The 17,992-nt window shown below is 41.6% G+C and overlaps 1 protein-coding gene across 1 annotated transcript in view; it reads right to left on the bottom strand.

Moving 5' to 3' along the window:
- T265_15449 (hypothetical protein) overlaps positions 1-17,992 on the bottom strand; it is a gene marked incomplete at both ends in the record, with an annotated part of 84,391 nt that overhangs the window by 3,461 nt on the left and 62,938 nt on the right. The window contains one exon of the mRNA XM_009178167.1: positions 5,360-5,454. Within this exon, the coding sequence (XP_009176431.1) occupies positions 5,360-5,454 (95 nt within the window). The remainder of the gene's footprint in view (positions 1-5,359; positions 5,455-17,992) is intronic.

Genomic DNA, 17,992 nt, shown 5'->3' with positions numbered 1-17,992 from the left:
GAAAATTCTTAGAACTCTTGAGGACTTGTAAAACCCCAGGTGCTCTAGTTGTCGTGGTTACCCGAAGCGGTAGCACCTGGTAAGTTCTGCCCTAAGAGGGGAACTGGGCAAATGAACTAAGAAATCTTCTAGAGATACGTGATCAGTTGAAACCTCTAAGATTTCTCTGTTAATTCTATGATGAAACTGTGTGTGTTCCACTCCGAGCTTGTTAGCCAGACAGATTGTCGTGCCCCCTTCTGGTAGGACCCAAAGCCAACATCAATTCATAAATTAATGTCAAGAATTTTGTCCAGAAGGCGTTTCCTAAAACGTTCCATTCCTAGCTTGTTAGCCAGACATAGATTGTCGTGTCCCCTTCTGGTAAGACCCAAAGCCAACATCAATTCATAAATGAATGTCCAGAATTTTGTCCAGAAGGCGTTTCCTAAAACACTTGATAATACTTTACGACCCTTCGCTATAGAGTTTCAGAATAGCCTGGCGAACAATCGGTAGTTTTCAGTTGCGCAATGTTTCGCTTTTAACTCAAAAACTGCATCAGGCCAAGTAAGTGAGTCTCCAGAAGTTTATTTACTTCATTCATCTGCCTGTTTATCTGTTTACTTGATTTCTTTATTTCTTCATTTTACTTGTGACCATATCAACTTTCTCTGAAAAGTACCCATGCGTAACAACGTAATTCGCCCAGGTGATCCACTCCATATAAAGCTATGAGCTTGGCTTACGTTGTGAATAGAATACATCAGTGAGAATCCTGGGATGTGCCTGGATTCGAACTGTGACTCTTCAAAATGTTTGACAAATGCCATTCAGCACCAACCTGCGCATTAAGCGTAAAAAGTTGCGTACCATGCTAGCAGCATCAGACCTTAAACCTCCATCATCATCCTAAAACTCTTCCATTTAGTCTAAGGAAATATGTAGTCTTTCATATAAAACGATGTGGATATTTTCTTCGTCCTAGTCTTAAAAAATTAACGAAAGCCTGGTCATTCTTCTACAATTCACTTAACTGCTACCCAAGTCAATCTGTTTCTGCTCTCGATAAAGCACAATATCATTAGTCAGGACGATTCCATTCTCGTGCTTCTGGAGGGATTCGACAGTGTATAGAGAAAAAATGCGTCTTCGGCTCGTCAGGTCGATCAAATCACTCGCAGCACATTCATGTGGTGCAACAATCTATCCATTTTGTTTTCTACTTGATGACTTACAGAGTTTAACAAAACTTTCAGAAGCTTGCAGCTCAAGGATCAGAGTGCACCTTGATTCACCGACCTGATGGCAGACCTACAATTTGCAAACAAGTGTACCACGCGGAAATTCATCTTTCAGCCGGGAATATTTCATCGAACACGAATGTTCTGAATAGGTATATTCTTATTTACTTCCACTAAATCAGGCCAGAACAAAGATATTCTGACTGATGCACTTGGTGAATGTCTGTAAACGCAGGCAAAATTTACACAAAACATGACCTGGAAAATCATGAGGATTTTCACTTGCTTATTATGAGAGGTGACAGCTTCCTTTATATTTTAACAGATAATGGTGTTACTTTGTCTGTGAGCACTAAATTCTGACCGGATGCATCAAACCGTCTTCTTGACGCCTTAAGAAATGAGGAAAATAGTATAGTACAGGTTCATTCGGTATTGGGTAGTAGCTTATTAAGGTCATCAAGGTACTTACGCAAAATTCACTCTTTTTGCGATACTTCCATTCGCTGTCTACATACCTAAATAAAAATCTCAGTCAACACACCAGTAGTAAACACACTTGTTCTGTAGATTTTTGGATCGTGCATAGCCTTCAGACACCAGATCAATTCTTTTGACGCCTGAATTGTTGAAACTACCGTCTTTGTAGATATTTCAACGGCTTTGTTCGCGCACAATACTCCATCAACAGCACTCCCTCATCACGTGAGACTGTTGAAAAGTGGCAAGGTTGAACCTGTGGAACTTCCGATTGACTTTGATGTAGACGATCCACGTTCCATTTGCTGCTGAAACTAGCCATGGCGTCGTGAACCACTTTGTTTCTTACGGTAAAAAGTGAGCCACTTTGAGTAGCTATAGTTTTCTAACACTCCCAAAATATGTGCTTTCTGAACGAATCTGGAACGACTTAGTTATCGAACGGAGGTAATCTAGTCCTCTCGAAACCCGCTTGATACGGGTTCTGTGATTGAAGGATTAGTAGATTTAAATTTTTGTAAGTGCGGGGACACTGTCAGTCAGTCGATCATCGCGAACGGTTCAGTGCTCAAATAATTTTCCGGGGTCGTCGGTTCAATAGGTGCATTGATGATGACTACCAAAGACAAAACAGCCGTACTGCGCTTTTTGGCTATTCAGTACAGAATGGCTCCACCTGGAGAACGGTAACTCCACTGAAAATTCCCACATCCTCCCACACTACCAAGAAGCTGCAAGTAACTCAGAAAGAAAAATAATTCAAATGCCGTGTAAAATTTTCATCCAAGAAGTCATCACTCAGGGAGCCAGTTAACTTGACCATGTGATACGCATTCCACGGTTCCGCATTATGTCTAAGTGTGAGTTGATCACTACTCTTATCAGCCGCTCGTGGCTAAACAATTAAATGTTCAACTACTAGTCCGAGGTTTCTGATTTTCAGCTTCCTTGAGTTTCGTCAGTTGCACACTGCTCCCCATTCCCAATAAGAATGGAACAACTACACCGGGCTTTGTTTGTTCAACTTACTTTAACCTACCCCATCAAGCCACCGCGTCTAGTGACGCATAAAACCGAGTTTTATAACTTTTACCGTAATCTTATTCATCCTTAGCGAAATACACTCATTTGCAAACTAATTTAATTTTTCGAGAGACTCACCCGGAACCCAGCTGAATCTCCCGTTTGTGATGTTTCTAGGTTGATGGAAACTCGTGGACTGCGCCTACCTGATTAGCCCCAAGAAGGACAAAACCGGTCGAGGGATGCCGGCGAATTTTCAGCAACCTTATGAGTAGTGCATTACAAATATACTTATTTATCCTTGTTTACTTGTGTGACCTTGATTGATTCCATCTAAACTACTGTGTGCATCGGTTATGTCGGTGTCTGTGACGCACACGTCCTGACAAGCTGTGTTTGTGTGTTTAACCAAGTTACACGTGAACCACGTCGGTTGGGTTAGAATATTGGCGGTACCGTAGAAAAAATCCCTATTCATCTGTTCGAACAGAAGACTGCAACCGGTTTAATTGTGCTTTTGAGCCCACGTCACATGTTGTATGAGCCTTGCAGAAGTAATCTATACGATGTCCGCGTTTCACCATCCTTTTGATATGAGCCGACTCATCTTCCCCCGGTTAAAAGTAGAGGTTGTAATGTCACCATTACTAAATAAGTAATGAGAAGTATATTTAGAACAACATTAGCAACACTGAAAGTCAACTAAAATTATATTCTTTTTCATTCACACGCGCTAAAACGAAAACTGGTCCAGGTGCTCCCATACCCATTCGTTTCTCATATTATGATCCTGCTTGTGAAACAGACGAAATGAAAGGACTCGGATTTGAAATAAGGAGTTTTCCTGAATGTTTTCTATAAACGCGACCGCGACTAAAGATAAGTACATTTATTGTCCCATTTCACATGTTCCGCAGTCACTGAAGCGGACCGTTGAACCCACATTTTAGTGGCTCGTTTAGGCAGTCGCCATATGCACTCCCCTGTCGAGTATAATCAGTCGACCGGGACTTGTCATAACCTGACCCGTGCGTTTGGATAAATCTTGAATGTCTGCGATTGTGGCTAGACAGCGCCATTAGCAGGGCGCAACGGGGCGGATAGATTGTTGAGTTGTGGGCCCAAAGAACTTGATTTATTGTTTTTCTGGCCATTTGATATGCTGGAATGAAATTCCCATGACATCCGTGAATTCGGCAGTAGTTTCTGTCTGATTTCGGTTCTGAGGACACATCGAAAAACTAATTCCCTCTTGCTTGTCGGAATTTGGTGCTATGGTAGATTCAGGTTGATAACTCCTAGACCGAGTCAACGAACCCGGGTGCAACCGACCAGCTGTTCTCTAATGGGTCAAACTACTCAATGAGTGTACTACTCGCGTTGGCCGGAGATCACCGGATCAATTTCGATGGAATTCGTATCTTACTGCAAGATCCCGGTGGATAGATGTATGATCCATATCCTTCCCTAAAAAGTTCCACAGCCTCGTTGTCCACATTCAGGACCTAATGACATCATCCGTTTACCGCTTACAGTACCCAGAAATTTCAACAAACAAGGATTTCTGTTCATGAACATTCTGGCCAATGAAATTCCTGTGGCGAATTAGGACACCTAGTGTCGTTTCGGCCTATATACACTGACCCCTGAATGAACCCCACCCTTTGGTCAAACAATTTGTATCCATCTTTCGAAACAAATTTACATCAAAAGCAAATAGGTCTACCAGGAGTTTTGACTGGAACCTGGAACGCTAGAGGAAGTAACTGCGTGTGATACCTGGCTAGCAATAAGATATCAACCGATGACCGAGCATTTGGAATCAGGGTCATCCGAGTTCCACAACAAAAATATCCTAAGCTGGTTTACAGAGAACAACCGCCTTTGTCTCGTTGGCCATTGGCCACACTAGTACAAACTGTAAGCTTAATTTCAGTTGAACTACGAAAGCCTATTCGAATAAGAGATCCGTTTCGGTATCTTGTTGTCAGGCTCTAACATAGCCTCTCTCACGGTAGGCGACGGAAATATGTGGGAGGCAGCTATAGCTAGCGGCAGGTTATTCGCCATAGGGATGGTGTGTAGGCAGTCAGCACGCTTGTTTCCCTTATCAGAATACTGGTTCGATTTGACGCGTACAGACGTTTCATTCAGATACTGTTATATAACCGAACATGAATCTCGAAGTCACAATGGACCGTTGTTTTTGGGTGAACGTGAAGTAACCAGGATGGTTTAAGCCCGTTTTCTGCTGTCATTAACATCCTTTCGTTTACCAGTGTTTTGACTTATGCAGCTGTAACCAGTTAGTCAGTGTTGGTTTATTTATTGACTGATTACGAAGCTCTTTTTTCCAGGCAAATTCTTGATTAGACGTTTGTAAGTTCAGTGCGCACTAACAACAGGGACTGCGTCTGCCTGATGAACAACAAGTAAAAGTCCAGGGGTTTCCAACCGACTTAGGAGAAGTCTTCCTTTAAGAAAATAACTCCGATATCCGGAATATCGTATCAATGGAATTACTAAGTGGCCTTTATATACACGCTTAGCTGAAAAAATATCATAAGCGAGAGAATCAACTGGAATGTGGCTAAGTCTTCCGTAGACACCAAATTTGTTTGCAAAATACGTACTTTACTAGATATACAAGGCCATTTCCGAGGCCATCGTCGTCCGTCGCATGAGAGAGGGTCAGGAGCAATAAAAGAAGGACGATATCCTTCGGTGGCTGGAGAGGAAAAAGTCAGATTTAAGATTGGTTCCCAAACCAGCCACTGTGCACCGTACGAAACAAGTGAGACTGACTAGACTGAACTGACTCTGCAAGTGTAACAGTCGCATCGACTGAACCAGTCGTTTGCATCTAGTGATGGTAGATTCCCTATGTACCAGCAACATGTGAACGTTTTTGTGAGTTTTTGACCACAATCCGCTCTCTCTGATAATGGGCGTCGTTGGGGTATCCAATAACACGTTGTCAACCACTCACTTGTCTCGCCACTGTGCCGCTTTGATGAATTTACTGTAGAGAATACCCTGCTCACTTTAAATTACGGAGCTAAGTTCTTGCTTCAGTATACTTAAAATGCGGTGAGTGCCGTCACTCAATGAAAGGAAATAGCATTGAAAATGTTTGAAATGTCTAAATTGGGGATGCAGGACTTTTCTAAGCAACTAGTGCTAGCGAACTTCAAACCGAGCGATGAAGCTCTCGGAGAGTTTCTAAATTTCTGACTATTAACAACGGAACTCTCGCCTGACGGGGACTGCCTGTTTGTGATCTCTAGGAGTTGGATTCCATTTAAAGAGATACATCCGGGGAGTAGTATTACCTCAATCATTATATAATATCATTCATTAGGTCTCTTCTGTTCTGGTATTGTTGTTCTGGAAGTGCGTAAGAATTTGGAAAGATTATGTAGGTTGGTGAGCTGTAATGCTGCTCATATGACACATCTGGGTTATTCCAAAACAATCATCCAACGAACCAGCACACAATAAGATGAGAAAATCAGGTTTTGATAGTGACTTCCATTAGACCCAAGGTAGAGTGGAAGATTGGATTGTCCGGACTGAGGGCCGGAATCATGGCAACTAGAAGAGTTTCGCTGAAGCCACCTTAATTCCGGCCCAGGAAAGGAAGCCAAAGCGACTGAATAGCGGATCAGTGGTGGTTATTACAAACCCTTTCAAGTTAAAATGATTTCATCAAATTGGGCCGATAACATGAATGAACGTTCCGCCTAAAGTAGTGTATCAGACATTCTGGGAATAGAACTGTCTGCTCTTTGGTTGTAAGTTGTTTCTTCAATGAAGTTGCAGTGAAAAGATTTTAGGTCACTAGAAGTTATCACATTAGCAGTTGTTTTATTTTAAATTTGCTCTCATAAGGGGCCGCGATGTCTCCGAAATCTGCTTCATGTCAATAATTCTCAGAGGAATAAGAGCGGAATAACACCTGCTGACAGGATTTTCTGAAAATGCTGCACAACTTGACACTTTTAAATGGGTCGTACCATTTGTGCCCTATCCGTAACAGAGTTTTTCAGAAGCATGAAATTTACTAAGCATATAAAGGGGTGTAAAATGATGACGATTCAGCATACCGTGATGTAACTGGAACATGGCAATTTTGACTGAACAACTCAGTCAGGCGGCTGGATGGATGAGATTGTATAAAACCGGGGTTCGGTGCCATGCAAGAGGCTTCGAATCCGCTGTTGGTCCTGTACATTCATAAGATATACACATTTTTTTCAGAAATAAAGACAAAGAAGTGCAGTTTCCGAGTTATTAATGGATCATAAAGATCATTCAGTAGGTATTTATTCAAATGCGCATCTGTACACAGCAAGAGCTACCCAACTTAAGGAAGCCAGATAAGCCAGGAATGAGCCTTCTGTTGGAGTAAACTGATAAATATGAACCAACAAGCTGAGACTAATCAATTGTCACCATCCGGCTCATTCATGACAGCATGACGTTGGGCACCTATCAGACCTCTTATTTCATAAGCGTCTTTGTAATAAACAGTTTTATCACTTTAGTTTCCCGAATGCGTACATTAGGAAGCACCGTGTCAGGGAAAGGAGGATGGTCAAATGATAATCCGATAGTCAAAACACTCTGTTTCGCCGACTGCGTTAATTGGTAGCAGGATTGAGCAGTTGATACCCGAGAACCAAAGCCACGAAACTTTAACTGATGTGCCAGCAAGACTATGTTGATGAAAATAGCTAATCATTCAGCTGTAGCAAGCACTCTTTTGGCGACTAACTGCCGTGCCACCAGAAGGAAGCTCGAGGGCTGGGATACTGCCAAGTTGCCCAAGCCTAGACAGCCTAATGCTTGTACATTGTACTGGTAATGAAACTACGGTCAATGGTCGGATGGTGCGGTCTCCCTGGAGAACCTACTTCTGTGATTGCACCACAGCAATTTGCATCTTATGTTCGTCATTATGTTAGTACCCATTCACCAGTTTACTGGGGAAAAACACAAGATCATGCTTGATGAAGGAATGAATAATGTATTTGTAGACCGTGAGTGGATAACAGTATTTTTTGACGAGGAGATCAGTCCCTCTTATTCAACAGTCATCGCACTATTCGTGATGTAGTGTTGACTTGTGGAAGTTGCTGTTTTACCACGCAGCGATATTTATGAGCTGTGTAGAACAGCTTCTGCGGATTACTGGTTTCTATTTAATGACAACTTGAGAGTAAATTTGCTGAAAAAGGTCTGCCGAAGTAGAGAAGCACAAATTAACCTTACCCAGGCTGCGATAAAGTAACATTGAAATCATACGATTCCGCAAGAGGTGTCGAAGACGTACATAAAAGGAAAGGAAAGACAAAGGTACGGGCATCTGTATCTTTGCTCACTTCTTAGGTAATCACTCTGTTTAGTTATATTTTCTAAAACCGCTTTCAAATCGATACCTTACTTATGCTAATACACCCGTGGAAATATTGCTAGAGTCTGACATAATCAACAGTTCAAGATGAACCTGTCACATCATATGTCCTAATGATGTTTCTTTTGCATTATACTTCATCAGCAAACTCCAGTTAACTTTACTACAAACTTTTCTGAGGTCAGACAGTTTTGCAGAAAAGCTACTGAGGGCTTACACAAAAATTTACATAGATGGGGGGCTTATGTCCTTTTAGTTGTTCATGCTCTTCAACGCAAAATATAATTTTGACTTTCAACTAGCCATCCAACCAGACCGTCTAATTATGTGAAAGGCTCGACCATGAGCACAAAGATTTGTCTAGAAAAACCATTGGCGGTCACTTCAAAAGGCAAACCGGATGCACCTATGGTAGCTGGCTAGAGTTGCTTTGAAATAAATCTTTGGGAGAACAGATTTGAAGATACCTGGCAATCTACAGATTTCCGGGGTTGGCGACTGTAGTTCTGCCTAAATCTCTTCAGCGGGTCCGGTCCATTAGCCTGCTATCGCCCAGCTGAACCCTTTACTTTTTTTCTTTAAAAAGTTTCGGTAACATTAACAATGTGGTTATACACTGTTTTATCTCAGGCATCGGGTGATATTGTGGCTTGTGGAATACCAATAAATTATTCCGTTTCAACTGCTGTCCTCCACACCCGTTCAACGGAGAGCATTCAAAATTTGAGCACCTAATGTCTAAGGCAACTGAGGAGTGAATTGACGATTCTATTCCACCTGGCAAATGCAGAACTTCTACGAAATCACGTTGCATGCTGATAGAGTGCGCCTTTTTACAGCAGCCACTTCACTCAGTGAGGGTAGCAATAGCTACCCTCAGGTTGCATTCTAGAAGAATGAAACTCAAAGATTCAACTACCGATGCTCCCAGGCCACAACTGCAGTCTTCTTGAGTACTTATCGATTAGCTAATCTGCCGATAAGAACAATGGTTCATTTCACTAATGGAAAGCTGCGACTCATCATGGATACTTCGAGAAAAAAGGTCGACTAAAAGCGTTTAAAAGTGATTTCCTTTAGATACGGCAGCCAGGCAATCAGGGTGCTACTGCAGGTTTTGTAGGCACTGTAAAGCGCAGTGCATATAAAAATAGACAAAAAGTATGAGGCAGTTTGCATTTGAGCGTCAAGTGAGTCTGGTAAGTTCCTCAGTATTTTCTGAGTACCAAACACATGAACATTGGATAAGCCTACTAGCTTACTCGAAGCGCATAGCAGAAAGACGTTTGATCCAACCAAAGATGAACAAAAGTCATGTTCAGTTCAGCGCCGATTGAAGTGAAACCTAGACAAACCAGGCCACTAGTTTTTTGCTGTTACTATGCGGATAAGGGAACGGGACAAAAGCCGAAGTGAAGAGTAAGGGTCGTTTAAGTTATGGAATGTGGTAACCAGCTAGATGCGATTCAGTCAGACACGGATATCATAACTGATTCCAAAACTTAGGACTCCTCAAGCTTTATCTATTTGGAGAGACTAGGAAAAATCACATTTCTACTTGACACCATTCTGGCTTTAATCACCGAAATTATAGTTTCCGAGATATCTGATTATCCGAATAGCTTGTGGAATAACCGAAACTGTAGAGCCAAATTGGGTCCTCCGAGGGATTGGATAGACCAAACGGAAGAATGACAACTCTTTGGGGAGAGCTAAGGGCAAACTTTCTCTGTCATTAGTCAGTAAAGGACGTCGCATATCTCCTAGTGTGCACCTATCAAATCGGATTTGAGCAGGCCTTATTTGTTTTTCACAACTGCAGAACGCAACCAGATGTTCAGTGGGCTTTTGTACACAACAAAACAAAATGAATAACCAAGTCAGTAAACTTGTGTCCTAGAAGACACGAGTTGGAAATTTTTCAAGTGGCCTTACCCCAACAGAACGGAAAATCAGAGAAAACGGGCGGAAATAACGGTGTCCGACAAACCGCAAAAATGGGCAAATTGTATTAACTAAGGATCGATTAGTTCATTCGATGTAAGCATCTGCTTTTTCAGCAGAAATCGAACTGTGGTACAGGATATTTTCTGATCCGTGGGCCAAAGAATTGGAGGCCATTCAATCGGGTTCACCATTGAAACTGCTGATTTAAATGTGGGATCAACTTGTCGAGCAATGTTAAAAAAGTCTTAGTGACCATAAACTCTAGAACATTAAGTAGGATCCGGTGTTCTCGTAGCGTCGTTTTTCTGCAGCATACTTTCAAATGCCCTGATCGTTCAACGTGGTGGTGACTTCTTACTTCTTACTTCTTCTGACAGCTAGGAGACTACAGCACAGTCTGTCTCTGCACCGAGTTCGGACTTGTGCATAACCTAGCTTTCCTTCAACACTTAACCTTTTTTTCACTTTCATCCTGATTATATATGAACTTTTCAGTGAGGTCACAGGGGTCACTTCATCACAGGACTCAACCTCATGTCGCGTTTAACCCCAAAGTTCGACAATTACTCCCATTCGACAAGAATCTGGTTTCGTCCGGGTTGACCTAAATCCCTCTGCCCAGCATCAAATAAATGTGCTGTACGAGACCGTCTCACGTTTCAGCTGGTACGACGAAAACTCAGGTACTCCGCCTACTTGATAAACTCCAAGAAGGGCAGAATCTGTAACGTGCTATCAGACCGTTTCCAGCAACAGTGTAAGTAGTCTTGTGTCAGTAAAACTAATTCGATATTGTCAGTGCTGCTTCGACTCATACCTGAGGTGGTATTTTTGTGAGACATCCAATGGAAAAATTTCATGAACGGGAGATCTTGCTGCATCTTACTCGAGGCTCCCGTTGGCCATTAGTTAGCAAATGAGTGGATAAGTGTTAATAAACAGCGCATGTATCTACATGTAATTTGTTGGCCCAGGCGCAACAGTTATCGTCCGGATTTATCTATTCTCATTTGGTCTGAAGTAGTGAGTCAAAACTTAGACGGTTCACCGTTAAACCGATTTGCAGGGCTTGCTCTGAAGTTATTCCGCAAGCGATAGGAGTCGTGAAAATCCGGCAAACTTTTGCAACGAATGCAACAGGTCCGCTTTGTGCTCAACGTGATGCTGATTGACTTCTGCAAATCCCTTTTCAGTGACATCAGACTCAAGTTCATAGCATTTTACTGGTTAAATCGTTCGAAATCAAGTTATACCTCATTACTTTCTTAAGCAATCGACAAAGATGAGTAAATTAAATCATTTTTTATAAATTGTAGGCACTGTTTGAGCGCTGGACTTCCCCTGAGGTCTATTATCCTTGCAGGTATTCACATATTTTGGGAAATGGGATACATTCTCACCAATGTAAGGCAGCTGAAACACTGCCAAAATAACCCGTATCAATAATTCAGTTGGTTGGAGCGAGATAGATTGATCCGAAAAAAATTTCCAAGATATATCTCCATTGTACTTATATGTACATATATATATATATATAATGTATGTGTGCGGTAGTCCTGCAGGTAGTGACGACTTATAGAGATAAACCTAAGCCTAAATTGGTATGGCACCCTTGATAAGATATACTACTTGTGAAATATATGGGTAGATAATAACACAATTACCTAAAAGTTTGAATAAGTTATTTGGAAATTGTTAAATTTGTGAACCATTGTTGTGATCTTCATTTGGAACCTCAAGAAATAACAAGTATCCCTTCACAAAGACTGCATCGTACTTGAATGCTGTTGGGACATCACAAGTCCGCCATATGAACTGGCGGGGGATAGTTCTTTGAAGGAAACTTGTGCACGAGCCAACTATACATTTTCTGACTTTCTCAAACATAAAAGATCAGATTCATTTTGTTTCTACACAGAGGAGTGTTTGATATTCTGGCACTGTGTTACTCCACTGTTTTGGACGTAAATTTCGGACGACTGTAGTCTGGAAGGTTATCACACACTTTAAACGGAAACTGATCACCATTTCAAACCATTCACATATTCGTAGGGGTACTTGCAGCGTTATAATCCTGAAATAAACGATGCTCACACGCGCAATCATTACCTGTGTGCTTTTTCAAGACACACTACATCTCTCGTTGGACGCATAACATCAGGAAGGCAATTCCGCAGAAACGAGTTTTAGTTGGGCGCTGGAAAGTTATTTCATTAGATTTTTTCAGAGAAGAATAAAGCTGGCAGCATAGATTGGCTTCACTTACAGGACGAAATCACCACAAAAAGTGAACAAAGTTGAAAGGGAAGTTTGCGTCACAAAGACAGTCAAAGTGGTTTTGTTGTCAGTTTTAAGATGCCTCCTAATGAGTTGCAGATTTGGGGCAAACTCTCACACGACTGATGCGAAACAGGTTTTTTGAGGGGTAACCTGTATCTATGTAGGAAGTGGTAGAATCCACTCCTGACCAGAGTGAGGTTCAGTAGTCAAGAGCCATCTCGTTGGTGGTTGAAACTAAGAAGCGTTATGAGATTTATGTGGTTCTTTCAGTTGAGCTGTCCGCATAAGCACTGAAGCCTCCACAAATGTGTTTTGAGCATAAAGATCAGGCCACTAGATTCACGCTCTAGCAGTTTATATGGTGGCTTAAATTGTCCGATTACTTTTCATAATAGAATAATTGCAGTTTTGTATAATATCTCCCAATCAACTTAGAAGAACTAGACAAAAGACAGTCTTTAGTTTCTCTCTCCAAGAGCAGATCTGGTCTGATTTTTTAAAAATCAGTTCATGAGGTGTTTTACCTGCAAGAGAGCCATAATAATGGGGATTTTTAATATACTTAGTTTGGTATGAAGGCGCAGCTTTGAAGAAAAACAGCAGAAGGAGACCACTTCACTTCTGTGACCAAATTATCTGATAGTCTGGCTTAATTTTTGCATGAAGCATATAATCCGACACTTTATAATCACTTGCTTCGATATCCAGTTGCTTATGTAAAACTTACCAGTTCAAAGGACGAAATCGGATGACGTAAAAAAATGGACCTGGGCTGCGCAGCGGAATAATGTGTGCTTTCGAAATTGGACAATTTGATTTCGGTCACTGACTAGCCACCTAAAATCGATAGTAATCCTAAGCTCGAAAACTTTGTGGAAATATTGGTTCAGGATTATCTTTCTATCTGTATGTACCTTTAGTGGTCCTTCTAAAACTGGCAACTTCAAAAGTGATGATCAAGAAGGGTTTGTCCTTGGTTTTATGCCCGACTTTGTTCTTTGAGACATTTGTTGTTATTGAAGAAAGCATTCTCCCCCCTTAGATGGATCCTTCACAATCACAGTCTTGCAAGTTCAGTGATCCGAATTCAAATGGTGTCAGTTGATCCCCTTTGGGATGCAGAGGACACACTCCAAATTGTACCAGATACCAGGATATGAAGATCTTGTTTGCGTTTGGTTCGGATATTACGGCTTCGTAGATAATCCTTCACCATATTTCGCATGGACAAATGATGCTAGAGTCATATTGCCTCCTCATATCTACCACAAGTGGCGTGGAGAAAATTCACTGGGTTTAAAAAAACACCCAGTGAATTCACGGCAGCCAAAGAATAGAACTTTATAGACATTCTCCGAATTCATCAGCCTAATACTGTAACAAGGAAGAGGAATGAATTCAGAGCCGATAAATACGTGAAACACATGGGCTCTGTATATTTGCAGTCCTGATCAAAACGCCAATAAGGGACTTTTACTCCAATAAAATTTTCTTCTCACTTGCTGATTTTCCGTTCCTGAACTATATAATTTCGTTTAACGAATTCGCCTTATTTTGCACACCAAAATGTTTGTTTCCACTATCCACCAATTTTCCGGTGCTTTGTGTTTTTGGACTGCTTTTAACCCCACGACCTCGACAGATTAAGTTTGAAACTCGAAACGAAGCTATCGGGGAGTGCTTCTATCCCGTGTAGTTTTCTGTTAAACGGGCAAACATAATATTCCCTGTGTTTGTCTGGCGCCAGCCTTGTCCGCAAAACAATATATTCCTCTCCATGGAATGGATGGCGTTCACAAACGACTCCATTTTGGCAAAAAGACAAAGTGAGCGTGCAAAACGCGGTGCGGCGGGGTGCTAGTACTGTTTACCCTGGTTGTGCAGTGGTTCGTTATTAGGCCAACATGCCTAGAAGTTCAGACAATCCGCCCCTGTAGACTGTGGTCAAGTTTGTTTTGTTTTCTACCTCGGTTTTCTGCACCAACTGGCCGAAAGAAATCTCGCAAACTCAGCACAATTTTGTTTGGATTAGATTTCCTAAAAAAAATGCTAACGGCAATTTTCGCAAAGAGCTTATTATTCTTTCCAGGAGGCAGAAAATAAACTGTGCAAAAAACCGCCCAATTCGTATTTGGGTTGTAACTGTGTGACAATCATCTTGACAGCCACTGGGCAGTGTGGTCATTCATGGAACCATATTCCGTACGCGATAATTACAGTCGTTTGCATACAAATTTGGTTTTCAAGGCAAGCTCGTCAGAACCCCAGCTCTATCCAAGGTTTCTCAGCAAGCTTATGAGTAGTGTGTTACGTCTGTACACAACCGGTACGATTTATTTCAGCCACTGTCCAACACCAAGGTGACCACGAATTCCAGTTTGATATAACGTTTACTGGATACTTCGTACATTAATCAAACATTTCATAGTGTACGTTAGAAATCAGAATGACCGCACTTTTTTCATTTTCATCCTCAGAATTTAGGCTTGTAATTAGTAATCATAATGCCATACTTTTGTCAAAACTTGGATTTATCTGATCATGCGCGTTGACTCAGATGGATTCACTCTGGGGTAGTCTAGCCGGGATTACGCTTCTACCATGCATGCCAAGTAAGCAAACTTCGAATTCCGCATGGCCAGTGACGTGCAATCATGCATAATTCTACTTGGGACAGAACTCAAATCTAGTGATCCCCAGCTGTGTAGAGAGACTGGAATATTCACGGCAGTGCTGAGCTTTAGCGTTTGAAACAACGGTAATGCTGACAAAAAACTGAGTTTTCCTATATGTTGACTACGGCCTTACTGATTACATCGCAAATTTCATGGGGACTTCTACATTCCACGGATGTTTTTAGTACCTAAAGATGTTTCGATGTAATGCATAGAAAGCTTTCGACTTCCTCGAGCCAATTTTTTCATCCTCAGGAACTTTTAGTACCTAAAATGTTTCGATGTAATGCACAGAAAGCTTTCGACTTCCCCGAGCCAATTCTTTCATCCTCAGGAAAGTTTTCAGATTGGATGAGGCATATTGACCGTTTCAAACGCAAGTGATTTTGAGTGCAAAACAAATTCTTTAGCATAAATTTACCAGAGATGGACTGATCGGTTTCTCCGCAAATTGTCAGTGGACAAACTCCTTTCTCTGAAACTGGTACTATCTACAGGGTCGCACGTCCTCTAATTATCTGCCACCGGTTGGATTCATGAGCCACCAAAACAAATCCTCTAACATTCGGGTACCTCTGAACTGATCAGGGCTGGTACGATCCAGACTACTATCGATCGCAGAAGCAATTGGAATCCGACTACTGGATCCACAACTTTGCGTCTAAAGAAACTTGTGTGACCTCTGAACTAGAACTGACCTACGAAACATTCGGTCCCACAAGTGTGTCTGACATTGAAGTCATCTGCCTGATTTCGTGACCCATTGGCCTATCCCTCATTCAACGCCCCTTCCATTGACTTCTATTCCTCTAAAGTGTATGTACCCCCGATCTTAACCTTTTCCACGTAATTTGTGGCACCATATAAATTAGCCAAGAGGAAGAATCACAAAAAACACGCTTTGTTCGCTACCTTCTTCGTTCTCATGACTACCACGGGTGTATTCAGCCGCCTATTTTCTTTTGATATTCTCTAATTTCCGTTCTCAATATTTTGGTTGGCATTTCGCTCACAGTCTTCTTCCATATTAGGTAGTCCAAAAAAACCGAGGGCTGTGAAAAAACTTACGAAAACAAAAAAGCTTGAAGAAAACAGTAGTAAGACGTGACTGAAATTCAGCTTAGTAAACTCGAAAAAAACGTACGTCTGCGCAGTTGTGTCCCATTCTTGAGATGTGTTTCTCTGCATCAGAAGTTTATGTTTTGATGAAAACTCAACAGACCAAAATGCCCATATATAAAGTAGTCTGCCAACAACCGCCCCTTCAAGAGCGAACACCCTGCACAGTTAGGCCCCTTGAGTCCTATGCGTGAAGTTTGGCTTGAAGGAAACCAACGGAAACCGGTTTGGGTGTCCCTTTTTACAGCAACCATGACACACTGACTACGAACACCACACAGGTCTGTTTTCCAGCGTGGTTGGGGTTTTCAGATATTCCGGCCCAAATGAGCTTTAGACGGTAGAGTAACCCCCCAAAAATATGCCCTCACAAAGTCGGTGAACCGTCTTTGAGAGGGTAAGGTGGAGTTTTCCGTCATTCATGATTAAATGGGTGGAATCCTGATAGCGTACAGGTTGGAGAAAAGCCGAATCCAACATGAGAAGTGCAACAAGTTTCAAAAATAGGCTACACGCTACAGTCCCGTACAGACCTTTCAGCTCGTCATCCCTTCACGTAAAGTATAGGGCACTTTTGTATCATTTTATACATGATATGTAGACCGCAAAATCAGGTATGTTAAAGAACATCTCAGAACCATCTATGGGAGAGCCACGTTATACTTCGTTACCATTAAGAAAGATCCCCTCAAATACATATCATTTCTTCGGATAATGCGTGACGCCACTTTCGAAAAGCACGATTTAGAACACGCCCTCCCCCCTCAAAAAAAGAAACCGCCACCCCGTGGATTTCAAGAACTCTTCTTAAACTATTATTCTCCATGTCACCGGTTATCCGAAGAGTGCATAACTTCATACTTTGAATATACGAAACGCCATGACAGCGTACTTCTGTTTCACCGTGATGTTGGCATCTACTTTAATGGCTACGAAATCGGTACTTGTAATTCAAGACGATTTTGAATGTCAGAGCACATGACAGAAATCTTCGAGAAGTTGGTATGATATAGGTTTTCTGCTCCCTACGATTGATTGGCGTTGCTTAGAGCATTCTATTATCCCTTCATGCGAGCACCTGACTACACATCAGCAGCAATACAAAGACTATGTTAATGTGTCATACACACGAAGAGTTGGTTGGCTTCTTTTGGCCGGCCCACCAGACTGGAAAAACTGTGCATCAGAACATAGAATAAGTTAGCATTAAACAATAGAGACCAACTCTCTCAACTAGGAGCATTTGACCGTTTTCCTTGAGTTGGTTTTTTCAGTGGCATCACCGCGCACTGAGAGACTTGCCTAAAAATGAGTGTGTTAGGTTGGCAGTACAAGTCCCCTAGAAATAGACGAATGTAGACCATCCCGGTTTGTATGCCAAATGAAGAACTATGATTTGCAGATCTATTGCAGGTCTGTTGCAAAACTACATGTGGATACTGCCTTGTATGATAATACCTAACAACTATTTTGAAGTTTTGGGCATGACTATTCAAACCGGCGTTTTTATGTACAAAAATGGCTATCAGTTACTTACGGATATGCATAACAGTGAACGTACAGCATTGATTATAATAAAGAGTACTACCTTTGGAATTAATACCATATTAATCGGGTGCCGAAAGATTGGACTTCAAATTATTAACTCTTGAAAGACCCCCTGTGTCTGTTTCTCATTGTATTTTCGGATGCTCTGATCCGTGACAGAAGAGAATTCACATTCGTGGATCTCCTTAGACAGTCATTACAGTTAAACCAACTTTATTAATCTATGAATATCACTGAAAAAGATCGATGAGAAGTGATCTCTTGTAAACTTCCGCATCGTC

Source organism: Opisthorchis viverrini (assembly GCF_000715545.1).
Source record: "Opisthorchis viverrini unplaced genomic scaffold opera_v5_507, whole genome shotgun sequence".
NCBI classification, from domain to species: Eukaryota; Metazoa; Platyhelminthes; class Trematoda; order Opisthorchiida; family Opisthorchiidae; genus Opisthorchis; species Opisthorchis viverrini.
This window is presented reverse-complemented; position numbering and strand designations above follow the sequence as displayed.